Source organism: Paralichthys olivaceus, chromosome 18, assembly GCF_024713975.1.
Source record: "Paralichthys olivaceus isolate ysfri-2021 chromosome 18, ASM2471397v2, whole genome shotgun sequence".
NCBI lineage: Eukaryota > Metazoa > Chordata > Actinopteri > Pleuronectiformes > Paralichthyidae > Paralichthys > Paralichthys olivaceus.
The window spans coordinates 9,544,703-9,571,389 of record NC_091110.1 but is presented as its reverse complement, the minus strand read 5'-3'; the positions used below and the strand labels follow the sequence as shown (position 1 = coordinate 9,571,389).

The window sequence follows — 26,687 nt, the reverse complement described above, 5'->3', positions numbered from 1 at the left end:
TACTAATGTTTTTCCATTTTTTTCACTAGATAAATCTCACAAATTCAATACATAAACTCAATACAACCACAACACAGTGATGATAATGAAGTGTTTTTATTCATGGTTGTAAAAGAGACAGAAGCATGAGAAAAGAGAGGTGGAAGTTTTAAGTCTGCAGATGTTTAATGAGACATTTAAATTGGAAGTAGCTGAAACAGAACACAAATCAGCATATCTGAGGGGTAAAATAAAATAAACTTGTGGTTTACTCAGATGAAAACTATGAATACAAGGACTTGAGTATAATCATCAGCACACTAGAGCTACATTTAAATAGAAATCAACTAAAAGGGGTCATTAGTCAGGACAGTTCACGCTCTAAACACTCTACACATGCAGTCCTTCAGGAGCTCTCAGCTTATATGTAGCTCTGTAGGTAAAACACCTGCAGTGAACTAACACTGATGTTTATAATCATCTCAGAGTAGGTGAAGTTTCCTGTTAGTGTTGTCGTTCACTTCACCAAGAGTTAGACTGACTGAGGACTAATCATTGGCTACCACAGGATGAATAAACAGAGTTAGGAAGCAACGCATGGAGCTGGCCTTGGTATTAATGCCCTGTAACCTCAAGCACAACTCAACTGCAGTCACACTAATGATTACACATCTGTGAGAAAATAAAAAGGGGAACTGCTCCCCCAGTGCATGTTTACTGCAACTGGAAACAAACAGGTATTCAGTGGCTGTTTGTTCTGAGCCGAGCTGCACACAGGAAAGTCCAGTTCTGAAGTACGATTAATCATGCAGCTTGGTGACTTTGTCATTTATATGCTCCCCCACATCTGCATCTACCTCTACGATGGACTGGGACCATCTGTGCGATAGTGGTTTATGAACGAGCAGGTTCACGGTGCTCTCTCACAGCAAGTCATTATGGCTCATCTATTTTGTGAGGAAAAAGCGCAAGAGGTTTTAAAGAAAGAAAAACAAAGGATGTACTCGAGAACAAAATAACATGTATTCTCACACAATAAAAAGCATATCTGTCTTTTTCTGCCTTTCACAGAAACAGAGAAATCAGAGGGTACATTTAGAACAAAGTCAAGAACCATTAATTGCAATCAATCCAAAAAAGACAACCAAAACCCATGAACTGAGATTGTTTTTACACATTCCTCCATACTAAAGACTTACGAGCCAGTAGCAAATACATCATCAACCCCTGTGAATAATGGGCAAGCACAACACTCTCTTACACTTACAGGGATCATTCACACTGCAGATGTGTGTTTTTAATCAAACCACATCATATTCAGACCTATATAACATGCCTTAGTTCTGTGCTAACTCATTTGGGAAAAAAGATTTTTACATATTCAACAAAACCTCTGATGTTTCTCAGGCTGAATGCAGATAAAGTATTGGATTATGAAGACATTAATATGGATTCTGTGTGATTACATTTTCAATGGCTAAATGATCCGCTGAAAGTATCTTAACTGAGTTTCCTGTCGACACGTGATTAAAATGAATGCACAGCTTCAGAGGTTAAATCAGCACAATGCAATTTGTAGTTCTTTCCATCAGCGTTAACCTCCAGTTACATGTGAGGGTACAAGCTTCTCTTTCAGTGTATTTTAAAGACACTTAGACATTTTGATACAATCCCAATACATTCTAGTGGTTACAACAGTTTAGTAATTCTCTCCTTTTCTTTAAAAAAATGAGGGTGATAAAACCCTGAAACCTCACATCAAGTCTGTGGGCCTGTAGTTAGAGACATGCGTGAAAGGCCAGACTGAAGACTGAATGCATCTCTCACAACTAAAAGCCTCTAGTAATTACAAACCTTTATGCAATCATTTTTACACTGTATACAAAATTGGCACGCGCTAACGAGGAAAAATAGGTTAATAAGCCAACGACAAATGATATCAAAACAACAAAAAGCATAAATGTGTGTAACTGTGGCTTGTTCGAAGGGTGATACGATAGTGGACAAAAAGCAGAAATGAAAAGAGGCAGACGTCAGCCTTCAGGACTGCACCGACGTTCCCAATCTACGACTCTGTCTTTTTTTTGTTTTTCTTTAGGAAGGAAGGAGTGCGGAACTTCTTTTTCTTTTTGGAGGGTGATTTGCTGGGAGACTCGTCACCTTCATGGTCGCCTGTGTCAGCGGCATCAGCAGCGTCAGCGGCATCAGCGGCGTCAGCGGCATCAGCGGCATCAGCAGCATCAGCAGCATCAGCAGCATCAGCAGCATCAGCAGCATCAGCAGCATCAGCAGCTTCCTCGCCCTCGGCTGCATCCACGTCTGCGATGGCAGGGGCGGAGGCGGGTTCTTCAGCAGGAAGCGCTGGGGCGTCGGAGGGGTCGTCGGGCGTTAAATCGGGAAGGGTCTGTCTCAGGGTGGCTGCATCACTCTCGTCCTTAAAGGTTTGTTCAGGCAAGGACTCTGGTGGAGGGGAAGATGGAAAGATATTGATCTCAGAGGACAAACGGATGGAACTGTGCTGCTGAGCGTACACATCGGCAAGGATAATACAGACTAACCACCGGATCAGCTGGAACATCCACATGATTTTCTACTGAACAAGCCTCCACAACCATGCTGTCTTAGTTCAGAGCATCTATGAGACTGATACACAGAAATCATTTAAAGACATCGTCTCTGAGCTACACAAAAATATAATTAAGAGCTCTTCAGTTTAAAAGAGCCTTAGAGAACAAGAGATGAACGTTTCCAGAGGCAACCCTTCTACTAAAAGGACATTTCTAAAAACAAGCTCAACTAAATTAATCCACCTGACATCTCAAAAGCCAAACCAAGTTTCATTATTTCTATTAAAAAGCAAACACTGCTTATCTTATCTTTACTCATCACATTTGTAATGCACGACAAGAAACATTAAAAAATATCTTCATAATCAGGGTTTTATTCTTTCACTGCATTTTGGTTTTACCTTCATTTCACCAGGGAAATCTTAATGAGTGCAGTTCCCTTGCTCATGTGCACCCTGTGTACAAACAAACAAAAGTGAAAGTCTTCAAAACAATATTCAAATACTTGAATATTTGTTTTGGTTGTAATTAAAAAAAGCCACACAAGTGAGTTTACAGCTCAGAGAGGTGATAAAAGGTAAATGAAGTCAAAGCTGGCAAAGCTCTAAAGGAGCAATAACTTAAATTAGTTTGGACTTGTCAAAACCAATATTAGGGATTGGTAATGATATGATAAAGAAATATAATGGCTTGATATTACATTATTACACTGATACAGCTTAAATATAAAGTTAATAATTTAGGTCACTAGGGGTCTCTCAATCATAATAAAATGGATCATGGGATTTGTTGTCTTTACCACCATTGCCAATGAAAACCTATGATGTGACTCAGGCACAAATCACGTTCACGGATGAGGACATGTATTTAAGTTGAATTTATTCAATTTGAATAACCACCTATTAAAACTAAATATATACAACTAATAAATTAGCAATTTATTTATGTAAAGTGTAAACATGAATGCAAATCTTTTCTGCATTGTTTATTCTGTACCTAAAATAAAAACACATCTCGAAAAATACACAGGTGCTAGTATGTTTGTGAAAGACAAAATTGGTTGGGCTCTGTTAAACAAAATTGTTTTTGTATATTTGAGTCAGACTTCAGAAATCAGCTAACAAAGTACCAGCTTTGATTTAATGAGGCTTTTCTAGTCTCTATCTACATCAAGTTATTAAAGTAATTGTCTCATCCTTTAAATCAAACTTCCAGCGCAAAAGCAGAGAGTTAAAGAAGCAACAGGTGCTGATCCAGAAGGTCTGGATCAGTTGAGCTCCAGGGATCAGTTGCTCACACAACATTCAAACCACTGCCTAAGGCTCACACCGTGCTGTCAGGTTCAACACAACTACAGCTCTGATTCCGCTTACATGCTACGGAGACTAGCGCGACAAAACAACCTTTGACCTGAGACAATGCCACACACCAGTCTTCGTTTTACATCTCATGTCTGTCAGAGCAGAGATGAGGCCAAAGAATGTACACAGATAAAATGAAGGCTGAACCTCACACAGCCAAGCTTCAGGCTTCAACCATCTATGAAGCTGAACACCAACAGTGAGTCTGAGCAAAGCCAATGAAAAGCCACACCGACAGAAAGCACCGATGTACCTGGTAAAGGACTCCTCTGAAATACAAACATTCAAAACACATTTTACAAAACGTTACCTGTAATTTTCCACGAGACAGACATATACATACAGTCATAGAACATTGATAGAATGTGCATATGTGCTAAACAGGTTGGTTAATCTGACAGTGAATAGTTGGCAGGAAGAAAAGAGAGGTTATCTAACTTACAAAGTTGGGTTGTGAGGTTTACTTCAGAAACATCCTCCAATTTTAGTTTTAGGAAGGCTTTCCATCCATAAAGTGCATATAAAGATGGCGACATGGATGCTAAGACACAAATTAAGCCAGGGTGCCCCCCACTGTATCACTTATTCTTGCAATTAATTGCTATTATCATTCAATTTGGAGGTATGAGAGACAGAGGAGCTCTGAAATAACCCCCATCAACACGAGACAGATTCAGAGCAGGTCAGAGAACTGAGATAAGACCGACTGAACAGTCACAAATCCCGGCATATGGGTTAGTTGAGACCAGAGAACAGCTCTGCTACTGAAGCCATGCAAAGATAAAAAGAAGGGTAAATTTTCAAACACAGGTGTGAGGGGTGACAGGTAGTTAGGAGGGTGGCGAGGAGGTGGAACTGTACGTACTTACTATGGCAAAAGGTACTCTTTTGTATTTCCATCTCCTGATTGTAATCGCAGCCACAAAGAAGAAAAAGCACAAGTAGAAACAAATGTCTATGCAGATCAAACCACAGGCACTGTGTTAAAATTAAAAAAAGGAAACAAATGAAATAAAAAAAAGAATGGTTGGGAACCATTCTTAGTAGACCCCAAAAGATGGAGAATGGAAGTGAAGGGGTAAAAAAGATACTGTACACAGAGAGACAGGTTATATAAAAACATTTTCCATATTAGATTACACCTGCGTTCAAAGCCACCCATCCCTTTCCTCCCTTTGACGATAACTTTGCTGTTTGCAGACTTTAGCTCATATAAGAAAACGTGATGTGTGATGATGTCAATTATTCTTTTGAGGCTAGTCTGAGTATTATCATGGAAGATACTGCTGACATAGGTGTAATCCAATAGTAATAAAGACCAAGAGGAAAAAAACAAAAAGTAAAAGAACAAAAATAGAAATGTCTGCACTGGGGTCCATTAAAGTATCAGAATATACTTGTTTTTCATATGTATGTTTATATATATATTTATATATATAATCTTTTTTTTCAGTGTCACTTGTAGCTTTTCTTAAATATTTCCTGAAATTGAGGCTGTAGCTTTGTTATGATTATGTTCCCCTGAAGTGATCCATCTGTTATAGCATAAGTCTGATTAAATACCCCAAACCTCTTGGCCTGTTATTACAGAAAACACAGCACAGCATCTGTAGTAGTATTATTAAAGACCACCACAACAACAGACCCCAAGACAGACAGGCAGGTGTATAGGCAGGAGCCTCTGCATTCCCCGTGTCGACGCTAGAAAGAATCAAACCACCCAGCCATGCTGAACCACACAGGACCAGGTCGGGTAAGTTGAATACATCAGATCAACGTACCTTCCTCTGCTCTGACTGGGGTGCTGGGGGGTGTGGAGGTGATTTTTTGGCCTTTTGGCTCCTCCACAGGTTCTGCTAGTTGCTCTGGGTCTGCTTCTGGAAGGAAATCAGCAGAAATAAAATAGTAAGAATCAATAAGCTCAAATTAATAGGGAATATGAAATCAAGACACAACCTGATCTGGGTTTTTGCCTCCGCCAAGTCACGTTTTCATCTGTTTTTGTCGTTTGCTAGTTAGAAGGCCCAAGGAAGAATTCATACATTTTTGGTGTGAATCCAGACCAGGGGACAATGTTTTTCACTTCAACCAACACTGTGTGATAGGGCCTTTTTCGAGTCATTTTTAGGTGACTGATATTTATGTGGGCAATATAGTGTTGATCCAAATAAAAATCTGGATCTAGTGAATTTAAATGTGGTTTCGTAAGGGGACTGTTGGGCCTTGGCGGAGGTATGCACCCTTCTGAATGTGTACTCTGGTTTAAAATTAATTTATAGTTTATTTCGATACAGTTGAATTTTACTGAAACTGGCTAAATGTATGATTCGTTTTTGACAACAGACAAAGAAAAGGGAAGACAGCACACAGGACCAAACCAAGAAGAAGCAATAATCCAGAGGACACTGCAAACCTTTTCAAACAAACCCCAGTAAAATGAACCATCAAATATCCCAAAAGCAAAACTATCATTAATTTCAATGGAAAACAGTGAGAGGCACAAGAAGGGGAGTAGACAACAAGAGAGATATTGTCAGGACAGGTTAGCAGGAAAATAAGGACGACACCATTATTCAAGTCCACACTTAAGATGCTCTGATTGGATGATTGAGCTCAGACACAGCTTTGTTAAATGGTAGCACAACACTCCATGGCAAACATGATTTTTTTTTTTACTTGAGATTTGAGCATCCTGAAAGAGAGGAGATGGGTTTCACATCTCAAAAATGAGCACCTCCTCTCTCTTCAGCTACTCCTCCAATCAAACTGCAGAAAGGTATCTGATCTGCCAGAGCTCTGATACCTTTGGACAAGACATCAAAAAGAGGGATCAGGGAGAAAAATAACCAAGCAGAGGCTTTAAGAGATTGAACTGTGGGTAGGGAGGGCGTTTGCACATGTAAAAAAAAAAAAAAAAAAAATGGCAGCAAACTCCAAACCCCACGAAAAAGTAAAGGACACAGCAGGCGGGGGGATGCCCAGATTCCCAGTATAGCAGCATGTTGTGAGGTGGACCAGGACTGAGCAGGGGAGGAGGGAAGCGGAAGGCCAGAGTTTAGGCAGGACTCCGCTTCATCTGGTGTACCTGGAGCCTGGTCCGCCTTAGCTGCCTCTACCACTGACGGCTCCTTGTTGAGGGCTCGCAGCACAGCGCAGTGGAACTCTTTATGTGGCGAATCTGGAGCTGAAAAAACATCATCTGCTAGGGTCCCTGCAGATGAAGTGCCATCCCGGGTCGCCTCTGCCCCACTGGAGAGGCCCACGGAAAAAGTAGTCTGCTCAGAGGCCGGAGTAGCAGCTACGGCTGCTGTAGGCGGGACTTTCTCTAAGATGAGTGAGTCAGTTTCCAACTGTAGAGATGTGGAGACGGAAGCTTGACCTCTTGGGGGTGTCTCAGCTTCAGGACAGGATTCGGCTGATCCCTCCCTACTAGCGTCTTGTCCCTGCACTGTGAATCCATGAGCTTGTGTGTTTGGAGAGATAAATATCACAGTTTGGCCAATTTCAAGTTTAATAGAGTTTTGCATGATTTTCAAGGATCTTTTCCCCCTTTATATCAAATGATGGCCCCTCAAGATACAGTGAAATTATCACAGCTCAATGACCCTTGTATCAATGCTTGCAGTGTAGATTTAGCACAGTGATATTGTTTTTCTCTGTGTAATTTACCCTCATCTGCCCCAATATAAATTACAATCAGACCGATATATTGATCCTCAGTAATATCAGCTAATGCAAGTTTTTCACAAACAAATTGTTCACGCCATTTATGTTTGCCTACAAAAAACTCAGATCCATGTCGTTACAAAGAGGAGGTTTAGAAAGAATGTTCCGTATTGAGTTTCCTTCATCCTCTGTCATGTTTACCTTCAGGCCCTTTTTGTTTCTGTTCCACTTCCCTGCGGTACTCCTCTAGCTCCTTGTCAGTGAGTTTGGTGAAGGGGTTGGGACCCTGCTTGCTGACGATGACCTTTGGCTGGTACTCCTTTTCAATGATGGCCTTGGACGCAGTCACGAGCTCCCCCTTTAGGACACACAGAAGAAAGTTGGGAAAAGATGAGACATCGACTTGGGATGCATTACAGTTACTCTAGGTCGCACATGGAAGAATTAAATATTATTACAAGATAGCCACAGTGTGAAATGCTTTCTCTCACAGTTAAAGTGTGAAAAACCTGATTATATACTACACAGCATGAGCAGACGTACCAACATTAGCAAAAAATTAGAGCAAAAAGGCCATTTCAAAATTCAAGAAGCACATGCTATGATAACACTGGTTAATTCTTATTTTATTATGGAACAGTAGGGTTATTCCCTTTTTTCATTCCTTACAATAACACTCTTAAATGAAAGTCAACTAAAGACAAATTTAAATAAGGTTTATTGTAAATTACCAGAATATTAGTTAAGGCACAACTGCATTAAACTAACGAAAAGCAATAATTGTGCTTTTCAAACCAAAATCGTTTATAAAATGCAATAAATTCAATCAGGTCTTTTTTAATTGTGTTTGATTTATGCAGTAAACCCCTAATTTCCTGGATCTAGCACCTGATCACCTGAACTTGTAACAATACATTTTTTTTTAAATCGTGAAAATCAAATACAGGTCGCAATAGATTCATAGCTGCCACAAAAGCATCAATTTAACAACCCAATGTATAAACAGTTTAGGTCACAACTGTATTATAACAAGCATAATGAACTGCCTCATCCTAGAACTATCAGCACTTCATCTGCACAGGCTCAGATATCAAGTGTCTGCTGGCTCAGCGAGGAATGCCTGACTGCAGGATGGTGTGAAGTACGGGTGAATGGTATTTGTGACTGGAGCATTAAGTACCTTTCTAATTGATTTAGCAGGACTATAGGACCCCTCGGACACATCAAGGCCATCAATAGTATCTGTACAGTCAGACAGAGGGGCGTCCTGCAATAGTAAACCCAGTAAGGTGGGGGGGGAAGGGGCACAACCCAGCTCTTAATCACCAGCACAGTCACATTAGCAGTCTGTCAGGCAGGCTTGAGTGTGAGCAGAAGTTCACAAACATACCACAGCTCACACACTCACAAAGGTGGAAAGACATCGCTCAATAATGAGAACTATGGGCCTACCTAAGTGTTACTTACGCTGATATTAGTTAAATATGATCTATGTCACATAAACAGCAACCAGAGCCTGGATGATATAGATTATTTAAATAATTATTATTATATCTGATAGGATATATTGGCCGATACATCTATCAACATTTTTTTTTTTTTTTTTTCAACCTTTCTGACAAAGAAATGTAATTGAGGTTTGATCTTTCACAATTTGACAATAAACGTATCGGCTCATTTTTAATCAGCCAAATGATATATCAGTCAGGCTCTGATAGCTACTTAGAGAAACATCTCTAATTATTGCAGAGAGCCGATTTGTCATATCCCTTATGTAATAAGAATACGCACAAAAACAAAATCACTAAAATTTTAAGGTTGAGGGGCTAAATTTTAAGAGGTCTCCTTTCGGTAACAAAACACAAGGTGAGTATTGTATAATCCTGGTAAAAAAAAAAAAACTGTTGATCTGATTTGTCAACCTGACTTTTCAAAAGTAGCAGCATCCTTTAAAAATCAACATGAAAAATACAGAACTTATCTTAATAATGTCAAAAAGAAGACATACTACTTTCCACCTCTGCATACACACATAACACACAGGTTTATATGTACATAAACACCGGATGGTACATGCAAAGAGAGATGGTTCTGGAAAAGCGATGGGGCTGTAAAAAGCATAGCAGTCTTGGAACAAACAGCCAGGAGCATGCATCATAAAGAAACTATTCACAAGAGGTGAGAAGGCTGTGCGGCATGTGGCTCATATAGTCTGATCCTTAGTGAAATATCAGATCATCAAGGTCTCCTTCGGTTTTGGCACTGACAAGCCAGGGAAGTTTAAAACTAAAACTAGATTAACACAATTGCCCTTTAAACCTGCCTGTTTGGACTGGGCCATTCTCTTGTCCTGTGTTAATACTCCAGAGTTACTTTTCCTCGTCATTAGTGAGTCCTCAGTTCTAGTTGGTCTATGGTGCGGAGTGAAGTTAGAAAACTGAGTTCATCCTATCTCATTTATCTGCAATGATATTAAAGTCAATGTTTTTCATAAAATGAAACTATATTACTATTCACTTGTGCAGTTTAAATGCAAGTTTGAATAATTTATTTGGTGTTTTTTTTGTTAAGCAATAGACACAACCTTTAGAACCAAGTTCACAACTTTTCGATGTAAAAGCTCTATGACTCCGCTTGGTATAAAACATTACAGCAACGAAACGTTGTGTTTTGACTTTGTGTACAAATTGCCATGACAGACCTGTGCCGTGTGTCTGTGTTTCAGTCCAATACGGTGAAATAAAAATTATTATCAAATTTTGACTCATGGTTAGACCCACTTGTGCTGCTTTAGTTATCAGCTGATGTAGACAATGTTCAACCCAGTCTGCAGACTGACCGTTCAGGCACACTTAATTTGCCCGTGTTCCGCTTCTCATGGTGTTTGTGTCCATCTTGCCAATTAGAAAAAATGTACTTCCCCCTCCAAGGAAGAGTAAATCATGCAAACCAAACCAAACCCAAAACAATATTTTAAGCATTCATTCTGTGTTTTCCATTGTACCTCTCAAAAAAAGATAAAGGATGCATGCACAGGAAAAAAACAGTGACAGGGGTTTTCTTGAAGATTTCAAGATACCAAATGCTGAGGATAAGTAACAGCCTAATCTCTGAACAACTGAACAGAACAAAACCCTGATGTATGAAAATGGAGACAACCTGAAGCTGGCAGGTCTGGAGAGCAGAGTGAGGTTACCTCTCCCACATGTTACTCACCTGCCACATTGACAATCTCTGTGGTTAGAAAATAATGTCAGAGTTACAAAGTCACTCCATGCTCTGGTACACAACATGGAGGACATGTTCTTTTAGTATTCATAAAGGAAGATTCTCCTTGACAATACTGATGTCGGAGCAGATAAAATAATATTTTTAGTTGCAACCAATTTCTTTCTTTACAGCTCAGTGTAGAGGGCAACTTCATACAAAAAGAATGCAGATTGCAGCGTTTTAGTTCGAGGGTCGACTCCAGACCTGGAAAGAATCATTTGTAGTTTAGGGGTTTTTTTTGTAGCTCAACAGAGGAGACAAAATTTCAATTGTTTCATCTGCATGAGACAGATATTTCTCTCCAGGTCAGGATAGTTGTGGCGGTGGTTTTTAATGTGGTGCCTTCACAGACTGACCTGGGTAAAGGTGCGTTCCCCAACGGTGCTGGCACAGAGAACCTGAGACTGGGGTCCTGCTGTCTTAATGTCCTGCAGGTTCTGCTCCCGGATCTAAACAAAGTGACAACATTTCACGTTATGAAGGAACGAGAGGAACGAGCATTCATCATTACCATTATTCTAATGCGATGCCAATAACCAGAAAAGCATCAATGAGCAAACAGAAAATAGGTCTTGTTACCTTATTACGCATTTCCAGGACATCCTTTGGGTTGGTGTTCAACGGGATGAACTGATTGGCTACGGCAGCCTGGCGGAGGCCATCTTCCTTTGACCACTGTAAACACCAAATAACGTGTTTTAAAAAAACAACTAAAACCAAGTCTAGAGACTGACATGAAAACCCAAGTCCAAAAATAGATCCAGACAAAATATTTTGCAGGCTTCACAATACAAGAATCATGCTGAACTGAAATGAACAGAGTTGGATGACGGTAAAATAAAAAGCGCTTAAGGTAAAAAGGGAACCAATGATGATGAAGGAACACGGAAGAAAGCACGTTTCATTTAAACCTTAGTTTACTAAGCGGTGGGCAGTTCTACAGAATTTCCCACAAAACATATTCTCACTGATGCTAATTCATCAGCCCATGATTATTGTCCTGGTAATGTGGGATGATACAATCTAATAGAGGAGAGTGTTTTTGATATTTGAACACCAAATGAAATGGAGCCTATGTTATTTTTTAGGGTTGAAACAATACAAGATCTAATTTTAGGTGTTTTTACCAAACAATTGTCCCAGAGACAAATTAAAAAATGTGTCAGGGGCATGTAACAAAATACATTTAAATCTGATTTGAATTTATAGATGATGCTACTTATTATACAAAGTATAACTGTAAGTGGATCTTTTTATAAATATATATATATATATATATAATAAAGGAATCAAGGTGGAAACACTTGCACATTGTGAGACGAGAAATCAGTTGAGATTATGAAAGATAAAACAAGAGAAACAGGACTTGAAGGTCCTTAGTATGGAAGTCTTCTTTTTACACTAACTCACAAATGGAGAAGAACAGGCAGCTTTAGAAAGGTAACATTTAAGGGGGTAAAAGTATGGAACATTTAGGTTAAGAAAAAAAAAAGAGCCATTATGTTTTAACAATAATGCTGAAAAGACATTTTGCACGACAACAACCATTTGTCATCATCATTGATGTACTGTTACAGTTTCAAATAAAAAAAAAACAGAAGGAGACCAACATCACAGAATGACAAAAAAGGTGAAAGGGTGGGGGGGGGCAGGTGGTGAGAGGTGAGGGGGGGTGAGGGGTGGCTGGGTGACTTAGACGATGAGGCTGGCTTACGAAGCGAGAGTGGCAGTGAGGGGTGAGCTGGCATCACCAAAGTCATTTCCCAGGCTGATATACGACAACAAGGACGACAGAGATAGAGAGAGAAACACACCGGAGCACACTCGCCCATGTTGGGACAAAAATAATAACAGCTACTGTCACAAAGCTACAATGTAAGACATGAGTGTATCTGTCCTGCAGAGGACGAAACCTTTTGTTGTCTTGTTAAATATTCTCGTATTAAAATACCCCATCGACAACCTGGTAATGCTCAGCATGATTGAGGGGAAATAAAAACAAAATCTGCACCCATTTCTTGCACCAAACTGAATGAGCAGCAGCGTATGAGTATACAAACAAAATCTTCAGCTTCCATGCAAAACGTTTGACTTGACCTTTATAAACTAAGCATGTAATTTGCAGTGGAAAGCGTAAGCTCATGACTTCATTCTTGTGTTTACTATAAGCTTGGCTGGTTAGCTGCTGAAACCAGGGGGGCTGGATGAGGAAAGGTTTTCTTGATGGAAGTAGCTGGGTTGGGTTGGTTGGGAATGGGATGAACATGTAAAGATGATATACTCACTGAGAAAGAGTCTCACAACACAACCTTTCCTACTTTCCCAACAGGAGATAATTGATTCAAAAGTCAGGTCAAATTTCATGGCTTTTTGTTCGTCATTTTTTTTTCTCTTCAGACAAAATCCACTCATGCAGGCTTTGAAGTTGAACTTTTTTCAGAATCAAACTAAAACCAGAAATTAGAGGAAGCAAAAATAATAGAGAAAACGGAAACAACTGGAAGTTGCAGAAGTAAAGCTGGGCTCAGACTACAGGAGTTTTAAAAATCAGGCTGCAACACAAACGTTTTCTCAGATATGCGTTCGCAGAGTCTTTTACACACCCACACAACAATATTTAAAAAAGAATGGTGCATCACACACTATTATTACTATTATTGCTCTACTCATGAAAAAGAATATAGACAAATGGAGGGTGGCATACAGCGACAACTTGCTCTAATGTTAATAAACATAAGAAGAAGACGAAACGAGTCTAAATGAAAAAATTGTTGGAAAGACGCAGTCAACACTGGTTATCTATTCTTCAGGTTAAATTTTTACTGTCAGTTAGAATATATGTCAACAATAGCACCCTAACTGGCATTAACCTCTGAATGTTCCTCGTCGTTTTGGCAGCCCCATGATTCTACCTACAGTTCGGGAGGGTTAAGAACTCCTCTGTAATCCATCACACTGCAGGATAATCTTGAGCGGACAAGGTACATGAGAGTCCTGTAATCTGAGCTCAATTTTAGAAAAAATTTCATCACAAAAGCAGGATGCATTAATCTTTTGCAATTGAAGTTTTTGATTTGTTTTAATTATTGTTTTCTTATCAAAACAGGTCTATTATGCAGTTTTCTGGAAGTGAAACGCATGCCTCCTCCCTTCTTAATCCAGAGAATATTAATCTTATGAGATTTTTAATAAATACACTATGTGAGTGGCACAATAAGCAAACTCATACTTAGGTTTGATTGATTTTTCCCTCAAATCTCCCTGAACTTGCTCTTCTTGATCTCTTCTCTGACTCATTTTTAGCAACAACACTTTGCCAACATCAAGATGCATAGACAAAAAACTAAAGGAGTGGGTTTAACAGGGTGAGCAACGATGTGGTTTGCGGCAACACATCACAGCTTCTTTCCACATTCACCTGCCCACTCGAGGACTCATGCCACACCCCTGCTGCTCGCTCCTCTGGGGAAAAACATCAACACCAACAATGCATTTCACTACTACACATGCAGTGGGGCATGCTGTGGGGAGCTGGCCTGGCATCATGAAGCATTAGGAGACCAGGAGGGAGAACAGATTGAAGAGATTCATTAGATAATCTTAGCTGTGCTACACAGGAATTAAAAGAGCTGAGGTAACTGCATTAGAAAGGTGGGTTAATAGGATGTCTGAAATCAAAGTTTGAAAGTGCCTACAAGAAGTAACATTTTTAGACTGTGAGCACATGAAAAGGCTTAAGACAAAAATAAAGATTTTAGCTCTGTACTGTACTTTAGATCCTCCCTGTCCCCAGGACCTCAGGATGCCAACCAACTACCCGTTTCCACCAACAAGGTAGCTGTAAAATCTATACTATGAACAATAAGGTAGGCACAGACCAAGCAGTTGGTTATACAGCTTGGCACGCAGACACCGGACGAGAGAGACTGCAGCAAGGGTTTGACGTGATCGTGTGTTATGTTCGTCCACACCTTAGGCTTCGACTTGGGGCTGCTGGCGTCAGGCCCATCCTCGCAGGGCTCATCGGGCCGGCCACCGGCATTGAGCCAGCGGGTCTTGTCACGCTGGCCGCGCTGGAAGCTGTGTTTCAGCGGGGAGCGAGCGCCTGAGTCGCTGTCCTCCCCGTATGAGTAACCACCGTGGGTAGAGGGAGCGTTCTCCACATCACTGTACTTTTTACCTTTGTCCCGCAATGCCGGGCAGCGGTAAGGATAGCCCGTCCTGTAGCCCTGGACAACAGGAAGAAAGAAGAGAACAGCAGAGGTTTGGAAAATGGTTAATACACAACTGACTGGACATTTCAAAGCCTCTTAGTTCTAACCACGTAAAGGAGGGGAAGTAGCTGTAAATTAATCCAGAGGCAGGGGTTCCCGGACGTCTATGGATCAGTTACTTTGTTTCCAAATGTTTTTTTCAGTATGCCCCTTTTCCTCTTTTTTTGTACTTACCAAATTGTCGAGCATTCTCATAAATGCCTCAAACTCCTGCTCCCCGATTTGCCACTTGGGGTTTGTAGAGGACCCGTCGCCGACCAGCTCAGGGGCCTTTGAACGTGACTTATATTTCCCCGGGTCCAGCATCACCAGATTATCTGGTCCTCCAGCGCTGGCCAGTGTTCGCACCTGGAAAATATTATGGGGGGATACAGACAAAGAAACCACAGACAGATCCAGAAGGAAAAAAATGTAGACATACATAGACACACCCACATCCAACAAAACGCACACACACACATACAGACAGACATTAATGAAGAAAGTGAACATATATGAAGATGTGGAGAGACAGGAGACACAGACAGTTGTTGTGAAAAATACAAACAAACAAAGGTATCATGACACCACATGAAAATACATGGTGGTCTATGTTATACTATAATAGAAAATAGCACAGTAGAAACTGTCTGTTCAAAACATGAATCAGATATTGTTGCGAGCACCAAAAAAAGTAAATAAAGCACTTTGTAATTAAAAAAGATGATAACGGACGTTTATGGTGAGAGTTTCAGAATAAACACCACCAAATCAGTCCCAAAAGCTTTTCGCTAAAATAGGATTTACAGAGCTCAGTGTGTGTCGTACCTGGATTTCACAGGCAGTGACCAGGTTCTGGGTGTAAAAGAAAGCTTCCTCTATTGTTTCACCCAAAGTCACCAACCCATGGTTCCTCAGGATGAGCACCTGGGACACAGGAAACATTCAAACTTAGACAAGCACGCACAAAATATTACTGCTGGTCTGAAAGAAAAAGTTACAAAATGAGACCATTTCTTCAAGAATGAAAGAAATATTTGTTTTTTCTTATTTTCATTTTCACACACATATACACAGAGCTGTTACCTTGCTCTTAGGCCCTAGGTTTTTCTGTATAAGGGCACTCTCCTCGCTATCCACCAGTATACCGTGGTAGTCATGGTAGGCCACCTCGCCTAAAGACAGCGCCTCAGGTGAGATTGGCAACAGACCACATTTCATGGCAGACACCTGCAACCAAAGAAACAAACAACACCACACAACATAAGTTTATAATGTTCCTATGTCTGTTTACACTGCGTATTATTACTGTGTAGTCACTGTCCCTTACCGCAGAACCTGCAGCTGTGTGTAAATGTACGATACATTTGACATCGGGCCGTGAGGCATAGATGGAAGAGTGGAGAGTGAAGCCGGCCTGGTTGACTCCAAGGTTGGTGCTTCCCCGGTCGACTACCTCACCTTGAAAGTTTATCTTAATCTGGAAGGCAGGGGGTGTCACACAATAATGCATTAGCCGAATAACAGGTTTGAGTTTAGCTTTGAAACGTGCAACATATTTTTTGATTTCACACCATATTTTAGGTGAATTAATTTAAAGAGAAATACGTTTTTATTTTCTGAAGAAAGACAAAGAGTTCTGACAGATACTCACCAGACTGGAGGCAGTGACTTCACTGTACAGGAGCCCAAAAGGGACAATAAGGAACCGCTGCTCATCTGAATTCACCCTGACCTACAAGACAGGAAGAAAGTCGAGCTAGATTACAGTGTTACACGGATACTGGCTCAAATTAAGCTGAAGCAATCGATCAATTATTTAAGGATGTTTGCGACACTAAAACATTTACATGGAACCAAAAAAGAATGCATCAAGAATGCATCAAGAATATTATATATATATATTATAAAATTATATATTTGCCAAGATCCACATGGGTTAAAAAGGTTAATATACTATACTGACATTTGCTCAATGATACCATTGCAGTTTATTTCACAAACAAAGGCCACAGCACCTTTAGAGTATACAGGGATTCGATTATTAAAGAACAAAGTGAAATGTAGAAAACTAAATACAAAGCTGAGCTTTGGTTTCCCCCTGGTGATTAGTATTGGCTGATGATCCATCATTTCCTCACCTGACAGACCTAAACTTAGAACCTGTAAATTATAGAACTCAATAGTACAACTATTAATTGTATCAGCTGCAACAAGCCCATTCAAACTGGCTCCTCCAGACTCACTTCATGACATTTTTAGAAGCAGCCCATAAGATTCATGTTTTTTTGAGCCCGAGTTTATTAAAATCCTGTTGCCCGCTGGCATGTGTCAGTTGACATGGTATCTTGTGTTATCAAGAATCTCACTGTGATGTGGTTGAAGATGAGCTGCGCCCAGCCAAACAAGTCAATGAGCCGATAAAAGGCGGCCAGCTTGCAGCGAAGTAGCTTCTCTCCTTTTTCATAGGAGATAGAGTCTGAGCCTCGCAGATCGTTCACGGGAGTCACCATACCCAAACCTGAGAGGAGGAGATGAACCAGACAGGAAGACTGTGTTCAATTACATGAAAGAGACTGAGAAACCAAAATAATGCTGAGACGAGACACTACGATTGCAAAAATAATAGATATATATAGCTCTCTGTATATATCAAAATAAGAAACATTATTGATTACTGGACAGCAGGACAGAAAGAAATCCTGCTCACAAGACTCCAACTGGACTCTTTGTCCAGATACCAACTCTGTCACATGCTGCATTACTAACTGTGAGCACAGACATAGTGTGGCTGAGGTCAAAAAGACACACAACACACACACACACACACATTCTCTTCTACGCTTACTCATGTTGAGCGCTGCCATGCCTCCTTGTGGTGCAGCGGGATACATGGAAGGCATGCTGGTGGTCATGAAGTCTGCGATCTGCTGCAGAGCCAAAAGGCTTGTGGGCGTCTTCCCCTTCTTCAGCTGATCCTGGATCATTGTCTCCAGCTCCTCGCAGAAGGCCTGTCGGTCATAAACACAGATACACAAACAGAAACAGAAAAAATATGTAAGGGCAAAAAGCAAACAGAAGAGGGCGCAGTGACCCCAAAAACAACAGAAAGAAGACTTTTGCACCATTTAGGGCCCATTTCCAGGACTTTTCACGAACACAATAGGCCTTTACACAGCGCAGCTCTCTGTCCTAAATATTCTAGGAAACTGCTATTGGAGAACACACTGGATCCATCATGTGATGTTGAGAGTGCTGCTGTCTTTACACTAAAAAGAAGCCTATTCACATTTAAAATGCTGTTTATTGCAGTGGGCATTTATCAACGGACCATAGTTATAAGTTATAGTTATAAATTCACCAAATGTAGGAATGTGTCGTGTGTTAACAGCCTGATCCATGATACAGAAACTACTGAATCGGAATATTAATATGTATAAACACATAGATTTAATATTTCTGTTCCACTGACCGGGCTCTGAAGTATCATGGAGACCCGCTTCCTCTGCTCCATCATGTTAAAGTCCTGCCGCAGGTCAGGCGCCATGTTCCTCTCCCTCTGGTACTCCGGACTACTCTCATCCACACGGTCAAAGTACCGTTCCTTGTGGGGGGCAGTGGTGGGAGGGGGGGCCGTCACCACTCCGGCACTTGAATCGCCGTTCATCCTGGCCTCCTGCAGAGGGAAAAGGAATTTCTTTTACCTATGATCACTTTATAACAAGTATACCCGTACATCTATTTCCCTAAATCTGCATGATGTGACGTTTTTCTAATGATGGCACAAACACATGTTCCTTAAAACTAAAGTAGTCAGTATTCAAATAGTAGAAGCTGCAACCAAACAATTCCTTTAAATGTAGCATTGGGAGAAAAAGTACATTGAATTTCATAGCATTGTATTCATTTATTTGCAGAGATGTCAATAAATATCAGGTAGGAGATATCCAGATTTCGATAGAGGAAATAAATAAGAAAGTTCTTCTTGGTAAATGAGGAAATGGCAAGATGATCATTAGCCCAGAGAGCCAATCACTGGCTCCGGTGCTTGATGTCATGGTCATGTGACTGCACTACCCAGCCCAGAGAGGTTTTATTGATCTACACTTTGCTTCCTGGAACCACAACACCACATGACTGTCAAGGCTGAGCACAGGAAAGGAAAAAGATCTTTTTACCATTCAGCCTTAAAACACCGGAACCAAGAAGTGTTTGTTATCACCATCTGATTTATAAGGTGTGTTGTCTGCTACTGTAATCCAGGGCTGTAACAAACATAGCATCTTTATATTGATTAGAGTCAAATATAGATTTTTGGGGGCCTATGCCAATACCTAATGGGGGGGGGGGGTATTCTATTGATGCATTGGATAATGTTTTAAATTTATTAAATTTAATTTGAGTTTCAATTACAGCCTTGTTCATACATTACCACACTTTCCATTCAACTGTTGCCCTACAGGAGTTAACTAACAACAGGGGGTGATTTGGAGCCATAAAGAAAAGTGAGTGAGAGATTTCTAAAAGATCTGTGTCCATCCAACTGGCTGGGTGCATGTGAGGATTAATAGCCTCCACCCGTCAGTCACAGCACAGACGACTCAAGTTTTTGACTCTGGAGTACACGGCAGACTTCTGAGCATAGGGAAATGTTAGTGAGTGCAAGCATGCATGGGTAATGGAGGGGTGCTCTGGCTGAAACCGATGCAGCCCATTAGTGCGCATCAATACAAATGTTCAGCCAAAACCACCATGACAACTGCAGACCAAACCCAAAGCATCCAGTATCACACTGAGACCTCATAAACTCTGTCCCTGCCCACTTTCACTGGTGGTCTGAGACACAAAAATCAGACCCACTAGTTTTCACTGATCTCAGGACACCTTTCCACATTTCTGTCTGTCTGTGTTGATTCATTAATAGTAGGTGGATAATGTTTTTGGTAGATTTCCCCCTTAGAAATACTTAACTTAAAGACAGCAATAGTATGGAGGACAGGAACTACATAAACTCTATTTAATTTAAAGTGAGGATGACTGGTTAAACTCAGATTAAAGGATGTATGGTACTCATCTTTTGTCATTATGGGCTGTTCTGCTATAAACGTTGACATGGCACAAAAATAAGACCTAAATATTGTTCTATTTTTCATCACATAATAAAATTCTAAACAACAAATAACATATTATTTATTTGACCAGATCTTAAAACAAAAGATTAGGAAAATCCAAATCCTGTCCACAGAGGAAGTAGTTGAGGTTGGACTTTTAAAAAAGCAAACACATTCTTCACCATGGCATCTCCTCTCCGTTCACTTTTCCTTATAATAACAATTGCAATTAAGAAAGATGATATGAGAAACACAGGCTGCATACTCTCAGCTATCACTGCAGAAAGAAAGCTCTGTTTTTCTGTTTCTCTCATTAGTGATTAGGTGTCCGTTATTGACAGAACAATAGGAACATTACCGATTAGCTCTGTTGCCAAATTCACTCATTAGGGGCAAGACAAAGTCACATTTTCCTGTTTATACAACTTGCTTCCTACATTGAAATCACTAAATGGATGTTTCCTTTATGTTCTGCATTAACGCTGCAGTTTTTGAGTGACTGGCCCTTGTCAGCCTGGTTTACAAGAGAAGAGTCTTAATGCTTCAAGGCTGACTGTCGGGTCTCATTCCCTTAGGTTTGACTCACTTATGCTTTGTCTGCTGCCTGTTGTTGGTGTTTAACTGTAATGGCGACGAGGGGAAACAAACAAAAATATTCTGCAGTTCCACTCTGATGCCAGGAAAGGTTAATGGTTAAAAAAATACTGGCTCTATGAAATTAATTTGTTTGAGTAAACTAATTGCCTGCTGCGCTCTTCCTCACTATGGATCTAAAAACAAATCACTCCAGCTGTGCAATACTAGAAACCACCTTAGCACCGACAGCCCAAGTGCATCTTCTCCAGAACGGTTCATTTCTTCTGGACAATGTAACAATAACAATAGCCGCAGATGCACATAGCTTTCTCCGTCAGTGCAGAAGACAGTACCCCTACTTCTCTCCTCAGAAATGTAGGTGCAGGGGGCTTGGCTAGCCTCCACTCCTGTTATGGAGTGCGATCGCTATGGAAACCAAACACATTGCCATGGCAACTCTGGGAAAACCTTTAAAAGATTAGTGTTATATAAGAACAGCTGTGTGCTAGAAGCCAGTCAGTGTCACAAGGCGCAGAATGGTGTGTTACTCATTTTACTTTCGAGTCAAAATATCTCAGTGTCTTATTCAGTGCTTTCAAGACATTCAACGTACTCTGTATTAAAAAAATCAAACATCTAATTATTAAAATAAAATACTGCAGAGTTCCCACGGTTATAAACAATCTCATTCAAATTACATGACCTGGTTATAATCACAACACATGGACTGTCACTGAAATGCAGGAAAATCAAGACGTCCTACTGTTTTATAAATGCACTTGATCTGATTCAAACTGAAAACTCAAGTCCAGAAATGTCAGTGTATACAGAGGCAAGTGTCATTTTGCATCAGTGAGTTGGTGACAACCAGCAAGTGCTCAGGTTCTCAACTTGAACCCTCTTCAAATGTTGTACATTACAGGCAAAACCTCTCAGACTTTAACTTTTTGTTAACATGTTAAAATGTTTTCTGGGATCTGGTCCTAGGTCTGTTCTGACCAGAACCTGGTGCCCTGTAGGTTTGAAAAGCATTTAATCGTCTCCAAACATGAAAAGGAACGAAAAATGTTTTGAAGAATTTTTTCTTTAAATCACCTATTTAATTAAAGCCAGTTGTCGGAGTAGCAGACGAAAGTAACAACAAATTCACCCTGTTTGAGATTCTTTCTATAGCAGCTTTGTAATGCTTTGAAGACCTAATGCAGAGTTAACACTGTGAGGACTGTCTGTGTACTGGGGGTGACATAATATGTAACAGCATGTGCACATTTAAAGCTGCTATTTCTGCCACCGTTTTCACTGCGAATGTAGGAAACCCTTTTTTCCCTTTGTCTCTAAGCAACAGGAAAACATTGTGATGATGGATAAAGGAAGGGATCCATGAATTACAGTATAAACCACCTGAGAAATCAGAGAGGACACTTTGATTTGTCATTAAAAGCTTGTGTTTTTGCAATTCATGCTTTAAACGTATCAAAAGGGAAACTGCAGCCAAATGATGAAAACATTTCAGTTGGTTACACCATCTCCCACAGGACCCTGAATGTGCTCGTTGTACTGCCTGTTATAAACTTTGTGGCGGACGACAGCAATTTAAATTGCTTTACTTAGACTAAAGGTTGCATTCACAGGAAACTAATGGCTTCACCGAAAGAGCCAGGAGCCAAACCCAAGAGGATGTCTCAACATGGAGAACATCATATATCTCACTGTCAGGAAACTGATATATATATATATACTGTATACCTCAGAACCCTGTCCTGAGCCCAGTGATTTCCCCCCGATTGTAGCTGGGCAGCATTATTTTAAAAAGTGTCTGTATCCACCCTGTTAGCTTGGGTAGGGTATCTGCACTTGCAACCCTGACTCAAGTGGGTTTTATTTTTGCAGATTGTATTAACAGATGATGTCTCATTAAATGCTTTCTGAGATATTTAGCATTTCTGCAGTGGAACTACTGACCCAACACTTACTTGCATGTGTGAATTGAATACCTGACCAATCAGGGGTCCTGTTCACACCTGACATTAGCATGTGTCTTGAGTAATCACAAGTGTACAGCTCTGAGTATTTCAGTTCACACCCAGTGTTAGAATGTGTTTTCACATGTATCTTGAGAGACTACATGTTAACAGGTCTTAATTCCCCTAAATATGCAAATAAGCACATACAGCATTACCATTTGTAAAGACCAACTGTGTTGTTTTTAGTTGAAAGTAACAATACACTCCCAGTGTCTAGTGTAATAGTTAAAAGAAGAAATCCACACAATACAGACTGGGTATATTTGTTGGTGTGTTCCAGGCCAATCAAACCACACATTATTAAAACATAACCATAGCCCCACAGCCATTTCAAAATGTTCAGACATCTTGGACAAAGCCAGCTTACGTGATTTGGGAACCAACTGATTATGAATGAGTACACAATTCAGATGTGGCCTAGAACACCATTGGAGTGTGGTCAGAGCAATAGTTCCTCAATGCACTTTGGATGCACTCACATCTGTATAATTGGATGACCCAAGATGCATTAACAGGGCGACGGCCTACAAGGATGATGAACATCTACAAATCCAAAGAGGAAAATGAACAGGACACTGTTGCATTGAACAAGGGGAGGATTTCCTCCACATGACTGACTCAGACTTGTGTGTTGACCTTTAAATGACACCACTCAATACAGATGTTTCCATTCTCTGTGGAGGCAGAAATGAGGTAATGAGAAAGAGAGAATACAAATAAGAGATGCTATGTAGAGGGGAGCACCAGACTCCCTGCTCAACCATTGCATAGCTTTTAGTAAACTTTACACTGCTCTGCATACTTTGTGAATGCTCCAATTTTATCACAATTATCTTTTGAAAGACGGAAGCTTGCATTAAAACATCTTTTCAGCATGACTAAGCTCTATAATAAAGACCCCTTCAGTTCTTTCCAATAATATGCCAATCAAACAATCGCTAATGAAAAGATCATTGTGTGTGAAAAAAGATGGCCTCAAAGTCTGCATTGGTCTCTGTGTAAGTGTGTGTGTGTGTGTGTGTGTGTGTGTGTGTGTGTGTGTGTGTGTGTGTGTGTGTGTGTGTGTGTGTGTGTGTGTGTGTGTGTGTGTGTGTGTGTGTGTGTGCGAACAGCTGGTGTTTCAAGCATTTAGCAGACATTAAAGACAAGCACTCAGGCAGGGCTCTTTATATCTCTGAGCTGGATGCCTGTCATTACTCGGGATGAAGAATCCACGAGCAACTGCACTTTAGTGTGTGTGTCAGACTACCATGACTGGTAGGAATGGTTTAGGTGTCATTTTAGCACTGCCCCGTGTATGGCCCTGCACACTAGACAGTAATTTGTGCTGTTATTTACAACTTGACCAATCGATGTGTATGTTACCGACTTCACGTTTCAAACCACACTGCTTTAAGAAGACATGGAGATTTTGTCCTGTAGCAACATTACTTATAATGCTCTGCATCGATTTTTGTGCCATTATATTTCCACAGTAGGTAAATCACACCATACTGCATAAAAACTGCATTTTGGTGCATTGTTAATTGGAGAATAAATGACAATTAGCCATTTAATGTAATTCTCCAGCTAGAGGTTGCACCAACCGATCATTTTCCCATTGACTCATATGACGACCATTTTCTTAAGCTTTGTTTGCTCTGAAGTCAGATGAACTGGCCCAAACCTTTAATGAAGGAGTCACATTAGCATTAACTCACCTACCCACTAAGTTACATTTACTCTTATTCCATCCAGGCATCCAGCAAAGAGGAACTTGACTGAGAGTTTAGAGAAATCTTAGTTCAAATCAGATCCCCAACTAGTTTGTAAAGTAATATGACAACTTCCAGGTTGATTTCAATATGGCAGCTCTGGAAAAATCCTCTTAGCCGTAAAGTAAGTAAGCTTCACCTCTGATGACAGTCAGAATGGAAAATGTATTATCTCTCACTGCCTGCCAGGGCTAGGCTAGATGCTGTGTTGTGTTAGCAGGCGAGTACAGTGGCCTGAGGTTTATCTGGCTGTCGCATGTCATATGGGACATAGTGGAGGGAGATGGCTCTCTGAAACAACACACCCCTCCCTGTACAGTTTCCCTCATCTCATCCTCTGGCCTGCACTATCATTTGCACATCTGTGAAGCCGTCTGCTGGATAAATATTTGACCCAAACACAGAAACATATACCAGCATGATATTTACTGACCCCTTCAGTGTGAATGCAAGCTTGAGAATGATTGTTTTACATTTTCTGACAGAAAAAAACCTTCCTGAAACACTGCTAAGTGATCACACATGGAGAGGGAGGAAGGAAAGAGTGATATAGTGAGAGGACTTAAAATGAGGAACACATTTTCAGCTGCACTGCAGTCAAGGGTGTGGGCGTGGGGAGTGGGAGTAAAGCAAACATAGAGCTCTGTATCTGGAGTGTGTATGTGTGTAGTAGTGTACAAGTGTATCGAGGGTGGCAACATGGAGCCAGACTGACAGAGCCAGGCTGTCTCCTTTGGTAGTTTCACTCATTCTAAGAGAATTACCAAATGCAGGGAGTTACTATCCATCTAACTCACACACGTACTCACACTTTATCTTGGCTGTTTGGTTCGTTAATCCTTATACTGGTATGAATTGGAAATGACTTCACTGTGCACTTTCGAAAGAAGCTAGACACGGGAAGAGCTTAGCATTATCTTCTTCAGTTTGAGCCTAATAACAAACAGCTGAATGTCAGTCAGCAGGACACATTAATCCATTAACAACAGATTAACTAACAGCCAGGTTAAATACCAGCTTTCACTTTAAAGATCTTTAAGTGCAGGGGTTCTCAAAGTGGGGTACAAAGACCACCAAAGGATCCTTGAGGGGGAATCATTTATTTTCAATATAATCTCATCCATAAGTGGTGGAATGTATGACAAGTATGTATGTCTTGGTGCTAAATTACATACAAGTCTTGTACTAAAACATATAAAACCTTGTCAGATGGGGGTCCATGGTCTCGTTTTAATGTCTAAGAACCATCACAAGTTCCCAGAGCCCGTGAAAACTGCATGATCAATCCAAATCATGAAGATATCATGAAGATGGTAAACATAGATTAGGCAATGTCCCAAGGGGCTTACTAATGCACCCTACTCTATCTAATGCAGTGTTGCTATTTCCTTTGTGCTGATTTGCAAAACCATCTTCCACTTAAAACCCGATGTCCACGCGTGTCAGTCTGCAGGACATAGTGTCTGTTGTCTGACCTCACACAGGAAACTGCTCCATCACCACACAACCGAGCACAAACCAGATCCCCCTGCTCCAACAACATCAACATCAACAACAACACACAGAGTTCAGAAACATGTGTGTGTTACTGCACCGACCTGAGCAGCACAACAATCCAATGACTCCGATGTAAAACAACGCAAACACGGGCCCTGCTCTGCAGCTTGCTAACAACACCAGGAGCGAGTGAAGACACACCCGCGTACACCACCGACCGTGCCGTGGCCCTGGGCTGATTTTCTCCTCCACAAGAAACCGTCAACAACTCTACAAAGAACAGGGATGATCGTCTGCACGGTTTAAAACCAGCTGGAGCAAATCTCCACGGAGCAAACACAACACGTTAGCATCACAGTGCGCGCTCGTCACTTTGAACCGACATGGCACGAACATTGAAACACACAGATGGGCCATGTTGTTTCCGACAACGAGCGGCTGTTTCCGGGCTTACCCTCTCTGTGAAGACGCGGGGGAATAGAAACGAGGCTCGGTAGAAGATGGACGGTGGTGTTCTCCGTCTCGGGGTGTTTTGTTGATCCGCTGCCCGGTGGCTTCAGAGCGGGTTTATCTCTGCGCTGCTCGGCTCTGCGTCGTGGCTCCGCCCATCCGCCATCAAACCTGCTTGG

At 40.8% G+C, this 26,687-nt stretch overlaps 1 protein-coding gene across 27 annotated transcripts; it reads right to left on the bottom strand.

Moving 5' to 3' along the window:
- Positions 1 to 80: 80 nt before the first annotated feature.
- add1 (adducin 1 (alpha)) lies at positions 81 to 26,687 on the bottom strand. 27 transcript variants are annotated; one of them, XR_011239078.1, is made up of 21 exons: positions 26,513 to 26,679; positions 18,569 to 18,772; positions 17,945 to 18,107; positions 17,466 to 17,617; positions 16,751 to 16,831; positions 16,427 to 16,576; positions 16,183 to 16,326; positions 15,925 to 16,023; positions 15,292 to 15,465; positions 14,722 to 15,072; positions 11,423 to 11,518; positions 11,200 to 11,292; positions 10,790 to 10,807; positions 8,754 to 8,840; positions 7,775 to 7,931; positions 6,993 to 7,370; positions 5,689 to 5,784; positions 4,777 to 4,810; positions 4,161 to 4,176; positions 2,948 to 3,001; positions 981 to 2,439 (listed from the first exon to the last, which is right to left on the bottom strand). XR_011239078.1 is itself a non-coding variant. In XM_069513234.1 (20 exons), the coding sequence occupies exons 2-19, from the start codon at positions 18,761 to 18,763 to the stop codon at positions 2,950 to 2,952; spliced, it is 2,502 nt and encodes an 833-aa protein (XP_069369335.1). In that variant the 5' UTR covers positions 18,764 to 18,772; positions 26,513 to 26,679; the 3' UTR covers positions 81 to 2,439; positions 2,948 to 2,949. The 27 variants fall into 27 exon arrangements, 18 of the variants coding, with proteins under 18 accessions (XP_069369335.1, XP_069369329.1, XP_069369331.1 ...); XR_011239077.1 differs by lacking the exon at positions 4,161 to 4,176 and having other exon boundaries at positions 81 to 2,439; positions 4,773 to 4,810; XR_011239076.1 differs by lacking the exon at positions 4,161 to 4,176 and having other exon boundaries at positions 81 to 2,439.